The 13,911-nt window shown below is 36.4% G+C and overlaps 1 protein-coding gene across 36 annotated transcripts in view; it reads right to left on the bottom strand.

Annotated features, from left to right (window-relative positions):
- Positions 1-13,911, bottom strand: part of NCOA1 (nuclear receptor coactivator 1) — a 237,696-nt gene that overhangs the window by 112,019 nt on the left and 111,766 nt on the right. For 18 of the 36 annotated variants that reach the window (XM_082745013.1, XM_082745011.1, XM_082745016.1 and 15 more), the window contains one exon: positions 13,680-13,745. The exons of 17 other annotated variants lie outside the window; for them this stretch is intronic. Coding sequence is in view for 3 of the 19 variants with exons in the window: in XM_082744994.1 (XP_082601120.1) it covers positions 13,680-13,704 (25 nt within the window). In the remaining 16 variants the exon portion in view is untranslated. Of the gene's footprint in view, positions 1-13,679; positions 13,746-13,911 lie in introns of those variants that run through there. One more of the 36 variants, XM_082745007.1, reaches the window with a different exon arrangement.

Here is a 13,911-nt window from a genome sequence, read left to right as displayed (position 1 = left end):
TGGAATTTAAATAATACAGTAAACCGTCAATTCAAAGTACTTTGTTGAGTCACGATTTCTATTTTTTGTTCCCCTCTTTTTAAAAAAAGGCAGATTATAACCTTAAAACCAAAACTGTTTAACTGCCTGCATATCAACTACTAAATCTAAAATATTAATGATTCTTACATTCTCTATTACATTTACATTAAAGGGATAAACACTGAAAAGCCCAGACTACTGGATTTCAAAACTACTAATTCTGGTGCCATATAAACACCTCTATTTTGGATACAAGTTATTTGCAAAAGAATGCTCCTACTATTTTTATGCTCTATTTTAAGCTCCACACCTATAAGTATCTGCCTATTTATTAGAAGTTCCAAACTAAACTCCTCTATATTCCTGTTCCTTGGCTATTCCCTACCCAGAAAAAGAAAAAGAAAAAGAAAAAAAAAAGAAGGTACCTTCACACTCACCCGAATGCTACCACAGAAACCCAGATATCACCTTTGAAAACTTTTCCACTGTCACTTCCTATATTGTACTCATTCACCAAGCCCCATCTAACCTATTGCAAAAATAAGTCATCATCCACATACATACAAATCTGATATCCTATTTCTGTTTAAACCCCTGCCATGAGGTTTTATCTCACTTATAATAAGATCCCAAACTCATGACATAGCCACTTTTCCCATACGATGCTATGTTTTTGCAGCAATGGTCCTTCCTGAGCTCCTACCTATTCCCGTCTTTCTTCACCCCTCCACGACCTTCACTATAATAATACTCTCTGTTGCAAATAATCTCTTATTTTCTTCACCTGCCCAATTCCTATTCACTATTCAAGCTTCAGCTAAAACTCTGCTACTCTTACCATAGTAATCTAAATCAGCTCTTTCTTATACTTTAATAGTATTTTCTACTTCTCCTTCTCAGCATTTTTCAAAATTTATATTTACCTATTTGTGTGATTATGTGCTTATTGCCTATTGCTCTCATTAGACTTTAAGCTCCTAGAGGAATGTTTTTCGACTTGCACAGAGTAGGTACGCAACATTTTAAAAGGTTAAATTATGTTACTACTGAACCTATTCCAATTCAACAATGGTAACACAGTTAAAAACTTAAAGAGAACGTGGATCATTAAACTGGTCAAAGGACATTACATCCTTCTAAACAAATCTAAGAGAAGTATCACTGGCATGGGGGTGCGTTGTTAATAGAAGGGATTAGGCACAGGTATGACAGTGAAAACACATGGAGAAGAGAAAGCTGAAAGCCGTAAACCTGCTGGGTTAGTCTTTACTAACTGGAGAAAGCCCATTTCTGTGGCATCATTCTGCAATATAATTTATCTCTCTGTTTTTGCTATAAGGCAAGAGAAAACACCAGGATGTTGGAGAGAGTCCACATTCAAAGAGCTAAAAATGAAATATAACACCTAGACTACAAGTGTTTAGTTCTTTCTTAAAGAGCAACTTTACTGAATCGGAAGGCAGCTGTTGAGGACTATCAAAACTAAGCTGTTCTAAATCTCCAAAACACTATGGTGGGATGCTCAGACAGGATTTTAATTCCCAATACAGGTTTTATATGTGTTAGAAGATGGCATTGTACTAAGATGGTATTTTACAAAATACAGATTAGATCACTTTAGGTAACAGTTAAAATTGGCATATACTTTATCAGATGAGTGTTTGCATTACACGTTTTTCAATGTACAGGCTCAGTTTACTCCACACATGGTCAACCAACAGACAGTCTTACTACCTCTCTGTACCTCTCAAGGGTAGCAAAGAATAGATACTCACTAAAGTTAATGGATAAAAATGCTTGTATCTAGATATTTCTGTTTCTTTTTGTAACATTTCTAAATTACAGATTACCTTTTAAAATAGAGAAACGACCTGCACACGTGCTTAGAGGTTTTAATAAGTGATTCCATATCTCATAATGAGGTGTGCTAATCTACAGTTATATTTAACTTTCACTTTCCATAAGGTGACATGCACAGTGTCTTCAGGTATGGGGGGGCAGATAATAACAAAACAGGTAATAATTACACGGTATTTTAAAATCAGATTATAAAATATCTTCTTTTTATTATTTATTTTACTCAGTACACATCATTTCTTGTGTAACAGGCAGAGTGATTCAATCCTCTCATATTTAAGAGCTCAATGTGTGGTAAGCACTATAGCAGGTGCTTGGGTATGGCAGTGAACCAGAGATGAAGTTCCCACACTTCAAAGCTCACACTCCAGTGAGAGGAAAAGATCAGTAAATAAAACTGAGTAATTTGAGGTAGTCACTAGGGGAGCTACTTTTACACATTAGACAGAATGATTAAGGCCAGTTTATATGTGAGGGTAATGTTTGAGCCAAGACTGCGCATAGTAAAAACTTCATCCCAAAATGATTTCAGAAATGAATGATGTCATAGTATGTGTGAAAAACTCAGCACAAAGAACCTCTGCTCTGCAGCACCTGGGTGGCTCAGTCAGTTAATCATTCCAGCCCTTGATTTCAGCTCAGGTCAAAATCTCAGGGTCAGAGGATCAAGCCCTGAGTTGGGCTCTGTGCTTGGCAAGGAGTCTACTTGTTCCTCTCCCTCTGCTCCTCCCCCCCATACTCTCTCTCTCTCTCTATATATATATATATATAAATATATATACTATGTCACTTCCCTGAATTGTCACCTCTCTTTACATTTTTCAAAATTATTGAGGACTCCAAACCAAATTCAACAATACATTAAAAAAAAATTCACCACAATACAACACATTAACAAGAGAAAGGATAAAAACCACATGATCATCTCAACAGATTCAGAAAAGCATCTGACAAAGTTCAACATCCATTCATGATAAAAACTCTCAACAAGGTAGGTTTAGAGGAAACATACCTCAACATAATATAGGCCATATATGAAAAGCCGATAGCTAACATCATACTCAATGCTGAAAACCCGACAGCTTTTCCCCTAAGATCAGGAACAAGACAAAGATGTCCTCTCTCACCACTTTTATTCAACATAGTACTAGAAGTCCTAGTCACCTAGTCCATAGTGACTAGAAGCCCTAGTACTATACGTCCTAGAAGTCCTAGTCACAGCAATCAGACAAGAAAAAGAAATAAAAAAAATTATAGAGGACTGAAAAGAGATTTAATTTATATAGGTTATAATCCAATCGATTTTATTTATATAAATAAATGTATATTTATTTATTTTATTTGTATTTTACAATAAATATTGTATTTATTGTATTTATAAATTATAAATTATATTCTAAATTCTAAGCAAATTTTCTAAAATTTGCTTAGTTTTAATTTATAATACAATAAATAAAATATTTAAGCCCTTTAATAACCTATTTTTTCTTTACTGCAAATATGTAGCACTGAAGAAGGTAAAGATCACAAATATAGTTATAGTTATAGTTATATAAATCACTGCCCTGATTTGTGGTAAGCTACCAGATTTACTTTCCATTATTTCTGTACCCTCAATGAAAATGTCTACGCATTAGAAAAGGCAAGTAACATCTTAGTATTATTCATAAAACCATTTAGATGTTGTAGGGACACCTGGGTGGCTCAGCTGATTAAGCATCTGCCTTCAGCTCAGGTCATGATACCAAGGTCCTGGGATGGAATCTTGGATCAGGATACTTGCTCAGCAGGAAACCTGCTTCTCCCTCTGCCTGCTGCTCCCCCTGCTTGTGCGTTCGCTCTCTCTCTGATAAATAAACAAAATCTTTAAAAAAAATTTTTTTAGATGTTGTAGACCCCATGAAAAGATCTTGGGACCCTGTTATGGATTGAATTTTGTCTCCCTAAAATTTGTATGTTGACACCCTAGCCCTCCAATGTGACTGTATGTAGAGATAGAGCCTTTAAGGTGATAATTAAGGTTAATTAACATCGTAAGGACGGGGTCTTAATCCAACAGGATTAATGTCCTTATGGGAAAAGGAAGAGACACTAGGAGTATACTCACAGAGGAAAGTCCATGGGAAGACACAGAGAAAAGGTGGTCCTTTGCAAACCAGAAAGGTTTCACCAGAAACCAACACTACCAGCACTTTAATATTAAACTTCTGGTGCCCAGAATATTGAGAAAATACGTTGTGTTGTTTAAGCCAACAAGTCTGTGGTATTCTATTATGGCAGCCTAAGCAGACTAATGCAGACCCCCAGGAATCTGCAGATCTTATTTTGAGAATTTGGGCTCTAGGTATATACTTACTATCTCTTTTACTGTTCTTAAGGAAGAGGGCAAAGGTGTGTTCAAAGAAAAAGATGGCCACCTGCAGTCTGGGAAAGGAAAATAAAATGATAACCAGGAATACTAAAGAATAGAAATTTCCCAATAAAAATGGAAAAAATTATAAAGTACAATAGATAATCCATATAAATGGGCTCTCCCACCAATCCACATCTAGATTTCCCAAATCCCATGTTACTTAGACTCTGAAGTTCAAGCCTCCTATATCCTTCTTACTATATCACTTCTCTGAATCGTCACCTCTAACTCCTTTTAACCCTTTGAACCATCATCACTTATTTGACCTTACAGAATTTGGTTAGGGAGATTTGAGGTGAACCTTCTGTCTGTCCTAAAGTCAATATTCTTTTTGAGCATTCAGGCACATCATAAGAAACTACACTCTCCTGATTGACCTCAGTTCCCAATATCTTCCCAATGTTTGGTAAATGTCCTCAGTCTGTAGCCCTCTTTTCTTCAATACCAGTGTAAACATACAGGAACACACACACACATTCATTCACACATGAACACACACGTGCGCACATTCTCTCTTTCCTTAGATAAATACCAGTGTTCTTCTACACTGAATTTAATTTAAAAATATATTAAGTATCTTATGGATGACATTTCAATAACTTCAATACTGAGAAACATATGTGCATAAAGCTAGTTATAAATTTAAGCAAGAAACCAAAAAATTCTTAACAATGAAAATAATTTTATAAACCCACAAGGGACTAAATTAATCCTAGAAAAATGGGCAAAGAATTAAAAAAGTAATGCACATTAGATGATATATAATTGGACAACAAAAATGAGAATATATCCAACCTAATTAATAACTGTTTGGATTAAATTAAAAATAAGGAAAAGTAATTTCTCATCTACTAGGCTGGTAAAGCTAAAAGACTGACAAAATCCAGCATTAGTGAGGATCTAGGGAATTATGCAGTGTCCCACATCATTATTAGGAATGTAAATTGGTGAGGGCTTGGATGGCTCAGTGGGTTAAGCACCTGCTTTCAACTCGGGTCATGGTCTGGGGTCCTGGGATGGAGCCCCACATCAGGCTCCCTGCTCAGCGAGGAGCCTGCTTCTCCTTTTCCCTGCCCTCCTCTCATGCTTGCTCTCTCTTTCTCTCTCAAATAAATAAATAAAATCTTAAAAAAAAATAAAAAAAAGGAATGTAAATTGGTACTGCCTTTCTGGAATTACCAAAATAATTAAAATGTACATAAAAAGCAATCCACCTTCAAAGAACTTGTCTTCATCATATAATCAGAAGTGCATTAATTGTAGGGCAGCCACTCTCAGCTGGGACCTTCAGCTTCCTCCAGGGAACATTTAGCAACGTTTGGAGACATTTTTGCTTGTCACAACTTGGAGTAGGGAATGCTACTGGTATCTAGTGGGTAGAGCCCCGAGATGCTTCTGAAAATCCCATGATGTACAGATCAGACCCCACAACAAAGAATTATATGACCCACATGTCAATCGTTCTGAGGCTTAGAAAGGCTGGCTTCAGGAACTTTTTACCACTCTAGCTACCCTACCTCCTCCCCAGAAGGGAAGAAAATTAAGTCTTCTTTACGTCAAACTCTAGTATACTAACTAGCTATGTAACTAGCAGGTGTGGATAATGTGCACTAAAAGGTCCAACTGCTATATGGCTCCCCTTCTCCTACATATAAATTGATTCAGCCTGACTTCCTAGAAATGGCTGAGCATCTTCCTCTCACACAGTTAATGGGTCAAAATACATGGGGATTAGAGGTGTCACAAGTACTACCACATGCCTATCATTCTGTGAACTGAACTTGATAGTCAGAAAACAGAGTAAGGTCAAACATTAGGTCTGGGGGAATGAGACAAAGGTGTGTGCTAATTCCTAACAGAGCCTCCTAGGATACATGAATAAATACAGAGATCTGTAACAAATTGGGCCCATGGGGAATGCAAATTCATGAGCTCTGCTTAGAAACTTGCCTGAACACATACCAAAAAATAAAATCTGAATCCAGACAGGACCCACGTTCAGGGCTATGGTAGTTAAATTATTCAAAGGGAAAACAGAAAAGTAAAGTGATTTTAAATATATCAGATACATAGTTAGGGGACAAAGGAAACCTCAGGAACGATGAGAACTGAAGTACCCTTGTTACAATTTTCTGGATGTTTCAAATGTCATATTCTAGGCATGGGGTTAATGGGTAAGTAAACCCTCAGGGACCTCATGAATATGGGAGTTACAGTCACAACCCCCTTTCGCCTAATGAGGAAAGTGCAGTGGATAGAAGTGATAGGGGCTGAGATACTGCAAAGAAGAGGTAAGGAAAATTCCTAGCTTAGTTAACCAGATGAAAGACAGTATCAGGAATTCAAAATAGAATTGCTTTTCAAATATCCTGTTATCATCTCTTTCCACTTGCAAGAGAGATATTTTCCCCAATTAGCCTAAATTTCATCACATACGTCTAACTCATATAGATATGCCTGGAAAGGTCTTGCATATACTAAATTCATAGATCAAATCTCATTCTTTATAGCAAAGCTAAAATATCTCATTCAATGAAATCCTACTGTGAACCATTCTTTTATTATTTTTTTAAAGATTTATTTGGTTGAGAGAGAGAGAATGCAAGCAGAGGGGAGAAGGGACATAGGGAGAGAGAGAGGAAAAAAAACTATAAGCAGACTCCCTGCTGAGCAAAGAGCTCCATCTCAGGACCCTGAGATCATGACCTGAGCCAAAATCAAGAGTCTGATGCTCAACTGCCTGAGCCACCCAGGTGCTCCCAAATTATTCTTTTAAAAATTATTCCTACTGTGCTCGCTTCGGCAGCACATATACTAAAAATTATTCCTACCTAAACATCTCTTTTGTAGAAAATCAAAGTTTTACATATGGGACAGTGAATATATAAAACATTTTAAAAACACACATGGGGTGCATGGGTGGCTCAGTCAGTTAAACATCTGACTCTTGGTTTTAGCTCAGGCCATGATCTCATGGGTCACGAGTCAGATCCTCACCTGTGCTCCCCACTAAGCGAGGGGTCTACTTGAAGATTCTCTCCCTCTGCCCATTCCCCCATGCCCGCACCCATGTTCCCTCTCTCTCAAATATATAAATAAACCTTTAAAGCACACACATAAACACACAAATAAGAATTCAAATATGCCCATACTGCTTTCCATATTCCCAGATTCCCAGACAGTTAATAATAACTTTATCATGACAGTTGTCATACATGCTAAACACACCAAACTATATAAAACTTGGCAATAGCCATGAAAATAGAAATCCCAATTTAATACCAGTTTATTATAGCAAGATGAACAGAATCTACCCAAAGACATGCTCTTCTTAAGTCTCAGTTTAGGCTACTCAGTTAGGCTATCTTGCTGGGAAGGAATTTAAAGAATTTTATAGAAAGGATAAGAATTTTACCTGGAAAAACTGTAAAGAATTTGTAGAGTGGGCATGAGGAAGACTGAAAGAGTGTGCAGAGGCTGAGAAGGCAGGGTGTTTGGGGGAGAAAAGGTCAAGAAAAGGTAGAAAGGTGGCATCTTAGTAAGGAACAGGAAAATCTGAGAACTAGCAAAGATATTTAAAGGCAAATTACAGGAAGTAAGTCTTGCTGGATGATACAGAATGCATCATCGCTTTATTCCTACAAAATCTTTCAGGAATAGTCTATACAGTATTCATAACCAAAAATATAACTTTGGCATTATATTTTTGTATTTTTTCCCTTGTTTTCTTGTATGCAAGAAATCCTGAAGAGAGCTTCAAGGACAGAGAATGGTAGTCAAAGGGTCAAGACCAATTTGTCCCCCAACCACACAAAATTTACATTGTAAAAATATACAGGTGGTTAAATTGAAGTACAGAGTAGTCTATTGCTCATTGAAAAATAACATATTTCTCCAAGTCAACTAACCAGTTAGCAAACTGGTTAATACAAGGTCATAAGAAGCCACAGTTTATGGGTCTGGATAACCATGACCCACAAACTATTCTATTCTGCATTCACACGTTATATGCCTAATCTTCGGTAAACATCCTTTCAAATGAAAGTAGCTGGATGGTCAGTAAAGGGTAGACAGGAGAACATGAAAAGATGAATGAAAAGTCATCACTTATCACTGGCAAATTTAAATTGCATGTCCCACTAATGCTGAATCTAAGGTCACACCACTCTGTGGAAAAAGGTTAAAGAACCATCAACGGTTTAGAAAATTATTCTATTTCAGTCTTGTGTAAGTATTTTCAAGAAGGTTCACCATGTAATTTTAAGTCTAAAACAAACCCAAGTAAATACTTTCCAAGAATAAATTAAGGACTACATTCATAAAAGAATTACTCCTTAAAATGCAATTATCTGATTTTAATGATGCTTAAATTAAAAGCAATTAAACAACTTAACAGGGGAAAAGTGTCTATGAAGGGTCCTGTTCATTGTTGACCATGGTTAAGAAATTTTAAAAAAAGAAAAGAAAAAAACCCAACACATTTTGTTTAAATTCCTCTCATGTTTAAATCTAACAAAAGCAAGAATGATAACATAAGTAATATGTAACATCAAATTCTTAATCATAATTGAAAAGACAGTACAAAATGTCTACTCTTTCCTATTTAACCATCTGGAACATGTTACAAACTCCCTGAAAGCAAGAAAAATCTGCAAGTATAATTACACTCTGGGACTATTAGCATGACATGCTTCAATAAATACTCCTAATAGGATCTGCTGATATAATAATTGGCACTAAAACTGATGGATTTTCATTATTCGGCTATTTGTTCTTACTAACTAAACACTCAAGAAAACCAATAAATTGTCCCTTGAATAGAAACAAACAAATACCCAGCAAGGGCAAAATGTGATGGGTTGCAGAGGGACAAAGAATAAAGATCTGGCAAAGCCTGAGTTCTATTTATATTTTCTCTCTCCCTCTCTTCCTCTGGTCCCCTACCCCCCAAACCTGCCACAGCTATCTGGTCAAAAGTGACTTTGTTAGGGTTAGGAGAAAATGCTACATTAAGTCTCGAGCTGGCCAAATTCCAGTTGGCTGCAGGTCTTCAGACCAAATCGTAACAAGGGAAAATATGCAAAATGTATTCTACTTGACGGTTTTGGGGATTTAACATTTAACTACTTAAACTGGAGGGATTAAGCAAAGAATGAACCCAACTGGCTAAGATCTTTAGGAAGACGGCTCTGGTAGCTGAGCAATGGAGGCAAGAGGGTTGTTGTAGCAATCTAATTCCAATGTGATGAGCGACTGGACTGATGGCAGCAAATGAGGTGAATGAGGCACTGGACTAAATTAACAAGAGTTGGGGGTGAACAAGAGAGGTCACATTGTCCACACATCTGAATTATAAATATAGTTCAGGTTTACTATTCAAATCCAGAAAATACAGGTAAGTAAAAAGAATAAAATATAAAAATAACCCGTAAGTGTTCCAACTAGAATAATGGAAACAGCTGTATATTTACTCTTCTATAAACATAGATCCAGATATGGTTTTGTTTTAATGATTATGGATTCACAGTGCACATTTTGCTTCAAAGCATCTTTTTTCACTAAATTTATGTATATAACTTCTCATGCTATTAAGTATTCTTCTAAAAAGATTTGTATTATCTGAGAAACACTCCTCGCTCTCTCTGTGACACAGTTTTTAATCAAAGCAGTGGTGCAGGACTTGAGATTGGTTCTAATTTTTTGCTATTAAAAACAATACTACAGGGCATCTATCTGGCTCAGTTGGTAGAGCATGAGACTCTTTTTCTCAGCGTCATGAGTTCAAGCCCCACATTGGGCATGGAACCTACTTTAAAAAATAAATCAATACATTAATAAAATATTAAAACACAATGTTATGATAAGGCATCTTTCTGGCTAAAATTTTGTTTACATTCAGGATTATGTTCTCTGAATAAGCTCCTACAAACACCATGTTTCCTGGCACAGGAGACTGGGTATATATTAATGCCACTAAGCCAAGAATGAGTTTACAGGAGATAACAGATGTTTGATGGAGAGGCTAATGAATTCAGTTATGTCTACATTAATTATGAATATGACATACAAGCAGATAAATCCAGATGACTTCCAAACAAGTGGTATATAAAGGTTCTGGAATCTCTGACATATTGATGATAGTGAGTACATGAGATGACCAAGGAAAACTGTAGAGAGAGGAGAATGAATTACTATGGAAACACCCCAATATTTGGGGTCAGGGCAGCAGTTAAAGCTGAAAGAGCAAACAAAAAAAAAAAAAAAGAGAGAGAGAGAGAGAGAGAAAATGAATAAAGATAAGAGGAAAACTAGCAGAAGTTGAAGGCACAGCGATCAGTAATGCCCAGTTTCAAGAATTATTTTCAACCTTCCCAAAGAATCACAATCCTTTAAAACGCAACAAACTCTTAGAAAAGTGCCCAGAGTCAAGAGTTCTTGCTAAAATAAACCCCAATGAGACACAAATGTCCCAAAGATACTAGGAATTCAATATATCCTAATACAACCATAAGCACCGAACCTACACTCTTTTATGCTCAATGTGTCTGTCAACTTCACCCAACTTCATGCCATAAAAAGTCCAAATAAGGAAGAATTCTAGGTAAATTTGTGGTATAGCATTATAGAGAATTTTTTTTTGGGGGGGGTGGCCTAAAATTGTTTTTCTCCCTTCAAGATTTTGGCTACTCCTAGTGTGCTAAGATTTATTATTATAGAAAACACGTTTACAATTTCAAACTCATTTTACAAGCTTTCCAAAATATCTTTTCCAGAATTAATTTTTACAAACTTGATTTCATTTTCCCCTTCCTCTTTCTACCCTTTGCTTTAACCTGAGGATTAAGGGCTTTAGTCCTCCTACAACTGGGTTCTAAACTTTCCAATTGCTCCACTTTCCCCAGCTTCAGTCAGGGACTACTCTTGCAAAACACCACAGTACTTGGTGGGCCTCATATGGATATACAAGTTGAGTTGCAGATCAAAGTATACTCTTACATCAAGTCACAATCATCTGGCTGCCAGAACATGCAGAGATACTGCTTGCCCTGGGGTTATTTTTAAAGACCAACCTCTCATTATTCCTATAATCACGGATTCCATTCTAGCCATTACAACTGCCCATTTCAATATCCTCTTCTTTCTTCCAGTCCCACCTTCCTCCCCTTCTAAGAATTTCTTTATTCATTCCCTTTTTCATATCCCAGTTTGGCCAAAGGAGTGGTCTTTCCCTTGCATATTTTTAGTATGTTACTTTATTGGGAAGGGGCACTAGAAAAAGATCAAAAGAAATCTCAACTCCTATACATACAATTTTATTGATCAATAGGAAATCTATACCAGAGCAATGTACTATACCAAATTAAAACTATGAACTATAAATGAGTCACTGAAACAAATATTTTTTTCATCGCATGTGAACAAGGATGAGAGAAAAGGAAATGTGTAAACAGTACCTGGCGATATTCACCCCAGTTCAAATTATCATTCCATCCTCTCAGGATCATTGTTTCTCCCTCTCTCCTCCCGAGAAGCATAACTTCATATGACACTAGTACTGAATAACAAGCACATAGGCCTCAGAAAGCACAATACCTCAGAAATCTCTTTAATAGATATTTCAATATTATGTTTTACTTTTATTTTACCTTTAAAAACTGCTTTAGTAAAGCCCTTCCCTGATAAACTTTCTTAACATCTCTGATATTTTCATTAATGTGGAAGATTTTGTTAGTGAATGGGACACTTTTAGTGCAATGACAATTTCTACCAGCCTTAGCTTTGCCTCCTCTCTAGATTTATGATTCTAATCCCCCACATCATCATTCTCCTTCTGGGAAGCCATTCTTCATTCACTAAGGTTTGGTTGAGTATCTCTCCTATGTGTCCCCGTAACACTCTGTGTTTACCACACTGTAGCAGCTAGCAAAGTATTTGCCTACATATCTGTCTGGATGCGCGCAAGCAGACTGTCAACTCGTTGAGAACAGGAAGGCTATGTCTTACTCACTTCTGTATCTCCAGAATCTAGGGCAGTGTGTGTCACCAAATATATTCTCGACAGAGTCGATGTGGCCCCCACCAGCACCATTATCCAGTACCATCCAACTGCTCTGCTCCTAGACTAAGGCTTATTATAATCTCCTGAACGGGAATCAACACAGTTTTCTTAGGGGATACCATAAATCCTGATACTGATCTTCCACTTTGCATATGGTTAAGCAACACATTACAGGTTCTATTTATTTCTTCAAAATCTCCACGAAGTAAAAATAATTATCCTCTTTTACCAATAAGAAAAGTAAAAACTCAGAAAAGATAAACTGCTTTCTCATAGCTATACAGTAAGCAATTGAGGAAAAGATTCATGCCTGTCTTCCTGTAAATCAAAGATGTTTCTACTATACTATTCTGCTTCCCTTATACCTATACTGAAGTGACATGAATATATAATAATTCAAATATATTTTTCTTGCTATATTCTACAACGTTAGATTCCCTCTGGGAATCAATAAGATGCTAGTTATCTGGAAGACCATAGGGACTAGAGGTTAAGTTTATATGCTCTGGAATTATATTAACTATCTGGATTCAAGTACCAATTGTGCTATCTGTTAGCTATGTATTATTGAGTAAGTTTTTAATATTGCTGTGCTTCAATTTCTCATTTATAAAATGAGAATAGGAGTAGTAGCTATAGCACTGTTGTGAGGAACAGATTACAAGATGTGTGAAGGATTTAGAATAGAGCCCAGCATGTAATACTACTACTAACAGCCAGGATTATTGCATGCCTACTATGTATGTTAACTTACCTTCAGTAAACATTAGCTATGAATGTTTAATTATTTAAGCTTACACAAAAAGTCTTTAACATTTTCTATGCCAGTGGTTATCAAAACTTATAGTGTATCCAAATTATCTAAGAAGTTTTTAAAAATACCCACAGGACCTGCATTCTGCAGATTCTAGTCTGTGGGTCTGGACTGGTTTCTAGAAATTATTCTTTTGAAGAATTTCCAACAGGATTTCCATTCTCTGAAATATACTAGAGGTCTTAAAAATTTCTGCTACATAGCATCTGAAACTGCTCAATAAAATATAAAAATTACCGTTTTCAGTGATGGATACCCCATAAAGAATGCAAGGGAAAACCACCAACATCAGCAATGGAAACAAATCAAGAAAAAAGATGGAAAAGCAAGCAGCAAAGCTGCCAGGCAACACAGGGGGCATAAACTAAGAGTAAGAGAGATCAAGGAAAAAGGCTCAGGCCTCCTGAGGTCTCATGCCATCAGACAAAGCCGGGACCCAAATGGACAATAACCCAGGAAAAGGATGAACTCAAACATCAAAAATACCTCAAAGGCAAACATCAATGAAAATTTACCTCTTTGTTTTAGCAAACACATCATGAGAATTTGATGCCTGAATCATCTACACCATGTGGATGCTCCTAAAAAACCAAGAGTAAGAATTTTAAGTTAAAATCCAGGTTGACAGACCAAGCCCCCCAACTCCAAGCATATAGTAGAAGGAAATAAAAATCCACTCTAGAAGAATATATCCTGAACTTAAACCAAAGAGTTTTCATACTTACACAGGATTCCAAAGAAAAGGAG

This window comes from Mustela nivalis (genome assembly GCF_964662115.1).
Source record: "Mustela nivalis genome assembly, chromosome: 8".
NCBI lineage: Eukaryota > Metazoa > Chordata > Mammalia > Carnivora > Mustelidae > Mustela > Mustela nivalis.
The sequence above is the reverse complement of the archived record's forward strand: the minus strand, read 5'-3'. Positions and strand labels throughout refer to the sequence as shown.